We start from the raw sequence: 3,372 nt of genomic DNA on the forward strand, positions 1-3,372 counted from the left end.
CCAAGGTATGTTGAGTGAAAGTATCCGTCTTGGCTCTGATCGATCAACCTGCGATCAGCTTCATGGACTTGTCCGATTACAGCAGAAGAGGCTTCATCTTCATCTTCATGGACTTTGGATCAGAAAACCAAGAGGTCCTCGCTTCGGACCCACGACGACCCCACAGCTCAACGTTCACCACACATAACCCATCAATTCATTTTGTTAAATGATATTCTTAATTATCTAAATAAAATCTCGAAGACTAACCGACAGTAAGGTTATCCGTTTAGTGTTCCTGAGCACACGATCTAATCAGCAAAGCAAATGTTGAATGTTAATCACTTAAAGGAATGAGTCATGTCACGTGACCGTAATTATGTTGTGTTCGCCCGTTCTATGGACAAACCCGAACAGCCCTGAAGATGCGAGGTGTGCTTTATTTGATCAATAATAATTAATTCTTCATGAAGACGCTCATCATCACCCATCACCCATCACCCATCCCCCCTCCAATGTTCTTCAACGTTGAGCCATCTACATCATCACTTCCGATTGTTATTTTGTCCCTTTATCTGTCCTTGCTCCGCCTCCGTCCTTCGCAAGCCACGCCCTCTCGCGCAAGCCACGCCCTCTCGCGCAAGCCACGCCCTCTCGCCATCCCGCGCTTTCCACGCACTTTCTGAGTTCCCTTTTGAGCGATCGACCGTTCGAGCAGCTCCTTTTCCGAACACGTGAGTACACTCATGACCTTTTGTCCCGTTCATGTCGCTTCGTTACTCCTTATGTATACAATTCAGACAGAAAACGTATCAACTTAAACCCACCACCCGAAACCTCCCCCCACCTTTAACCTGGTGGAGGTGAGGATGTATCCTCAACTTGAACCCGAACTTCCTCCGCCCTTAACTCCTGAACCATAACCGTTTACAAAGGCCCCACCCCTCATTGGCTTCGCTTTTGTGAGACTGCGTGGCGTCAACCAAACGGTTTTGTTTTCTTTTGAAGTTACAGAATGGTCGGGAGGGAGTGTGGGGGGGGGGGGTTTGGAAAGGTAAAAAGGGGGCTGGGGGCTAATGAGACGGGCACCAAGGATGACTGGCCCCACAAGGCACGTGATCCGTATTAGCCAATCAGTTCCGAGCTTAAGTTGTCTTGCAAGACCCGAGTATTCGACACACGCCGTACTTAGACTAAAATGCGTGGTTTATAAACCCGTGAAACCACACAACCACCACCGCCGTGAGAACCCCCGAAGGCTTCCGATGATTCCGTTGGTAAGGAAGGGGAATGACGTGACGTATGAGCAGATTTCGGGAAAGGTATGCAGACAAACAAAGTGCGGGACGGAGCGGTTTGGCGTCATGGCAGAAGGCGACTCCGTTTCTCCCCGATGAAACATCTCACAGGAGGGACCGTTGGGAGGGAGAGGGAGAGGGAGAGGGGGATGGGCAGGAGGAGGAGGCTGCGAGAGGGCTGGAAGGGAGAGACAGCCTGTTGCTTGGCAGCCGCGGCAGTGAAGGCAAGGATGCGAGGAAGGAATGAATTCCACGGACGTTTTGCGCATAACAAGCGGCCACATCGGGTCCGAGTCCTGTCCACTTGGAATCTGACATGACGTGGATTTTGGATAAATAATTATGTGGGAAAAAACAAACTATGACGTCAAATTCTCTGAAAACAGACCGGATTTATTGATATTTCAGATACGTGGGCGGGGCAGTACCCATGGTGGGCGGGGCAGTACCCATGGTGGGCGGGGCTCTGTAGGGTCGCTCGGGGATGCCCTGTGTTCGGTCAAATTGCTGCAGGTGATGCTGTTTCCACTACAGACCCGTTTGTTTCCTGTGGGTGTCTGATCTATAGATTATACAGCACTGCCATTGTTTATGGAACACCAGGCTGGGTGAATGAAAGCAAAATTGTTTATTTCCCACGATTATGGAGCCTTTGAGGTTTGCAATTGGATGATTATGATGATGTGATATTATTAAAATGCAGCTTCAGAGCTATTGTACTACTTGGTTATGCACATGGTGCTAAATAGTCAACGTAGTCCCACGATGTTGTTGAACTGAGAGCTTGTTGAACCGATAACCACACATATCCCACACCCATCCACACCCGTCCACTCCCATCCCACACCCCATGCCCCCCTTCCCACCCACCCCATCTGCTCAGAGTGATCCTAACATGATAAATGAATGAATACTGAATCTGTGACTCGATGTCATCGACTTCTTCCTTTTTGCTGATCCTCAGTGCCACCCTTTAAGTGCTGGCAATTCCGCTGTCCTGTAAAGGTTCATGGTGCTACCCAATGGAGGTCCATGGTGTGACCCTGTAAAAAAATTGTCCATGGTGCTGACCTGTGGAGAAATCTTCTTTGATGATTGCCTGGTGGAGTTGGGAAAGGGGAGGGGTGGAGGTAGGAGGGGGGTGGAGTTGTGCCCATGACCTGACCCTGAGTACTCTCAGCACGTGCAAAGTTTGCTGTGGAGATTGATCAGGGGGTGTGGAATTGGATAGAAATCAAATCCAAGGCTTCACACTGGAACACACACACACACACACACACACACACACACACACACACACACACACACACACACACACACACACACACACACACTCCCCCTCAACCTTGAAATAAGGCCATCTTGGGGATGATGCCCTTCTGCCATAAGGCAGACTGAGATAGAAGGCATTGGCTTTCGGGTCTCACTCAAGCAGGTCTCCGAGTTGTCTGGCAATGTCCTGCCGTCGTCTGAAGGATCTCTTGCAGATGTCGCTTGCATGTGTGCCTCTGTTAACCTCCCATTCTTGATTGGAAACAGCATGCTTAGTTCTGCAAAACAGCCTGCTGTTGGCTTAATGGTTAAAGTGGTTAGCTTAAGATCTTAGGGTCTTTAGTTGAAGCCCTTCTTAACCATTGAATTAACACCAGGTGGGTTGACTCAGCCTGTTATCCTTTTGAGGTTGGCAAAATGAGTACCAGTGCATTGGTAACAGGGGCACTCCATAAGCAGCACAGCTGCTTCTCTATAAAATGATGCAGCCAAGTCGCCACAGGCTGCATACGAATAAATAAATCTCTGTACAGGCATCTTATCCCTCCTCACATTTCCCTCTCCAACTATTTCTATTCTATCCTGGGCAGCGAGGAACGAGTAACTCTCCTTGATGTTGAAACTTTTCAGATCTTTTCTCATTTTAACCCTCCATCTGAGCTTTGTTCCATGTGCAGGCGGCAATTTTGTAACCATCCAAATCTGAGTTTATTTGGGATACGTTGGGATATTCGAGAAATCTTGCTTGATTTAATTTTATTTATTTTTGTATACATTGTTGCTCATGGAGGAGCTATAATTTAGTCCACTGAACGGATCAGGA

General features: G+C 48.3%; 2 protein-coding genes across 3 annotated transcripts in view; one reads left to right on the plus strand and one right to left on the minus strand.

The window, feature by feature from the left end:
* The first annotated feature begins 589 nt into the window (after window positions 1-589).
* The window catches only part of LOC147009726 (cdc42 effector protein 4-like), a 29,126-nt gene continuing 26,343 nt past the window's right edge, over window positions 590-3,372 (plus strand). The window contains exon 1 of one of the 2 annotated variants that reach the window (XM_085860861.1): window positions 590-713. The gene's annotated coding sequence lies outside the window, so the exon portion shown is untranslated. The remainder of the gene's footprint in view (window positions 714-3,372) is intronic. The other variant, XM_085860862.1, reaches the window with a different exon arrangement.
* LOC147009727 (uncharacterized) overlaps window positions 2,238-3,372 on the minus strand; it is a 4,776-nt gene continuing 3,641 nt past the window's right edge. Inside the window, exon 2 of the mRNA XM_085861203.1 lies at window positions 2,238-2,320. Within this exon, the coding sequence (XP_085717329.1) occupies window positions 2,238-2,320 (83 nt within the window). The remainder of the gene's footprint in view (window positions 2,321-3,372) is intronic.

This window comes from Eptatretus burgeri, chromosome 17, assembly GCF_056783735.1.
Source record: "Eptatretus burgeri isolate ZD-2024b chromosome 17, Ebu_testis_v1, whole genome shotgun sequence".
NCBI lineage: Eukaryota > Metazoa > Chordata > Myxini > Myxiniformes > Myxinidae > Eptatretus > Eptatretus burgeri.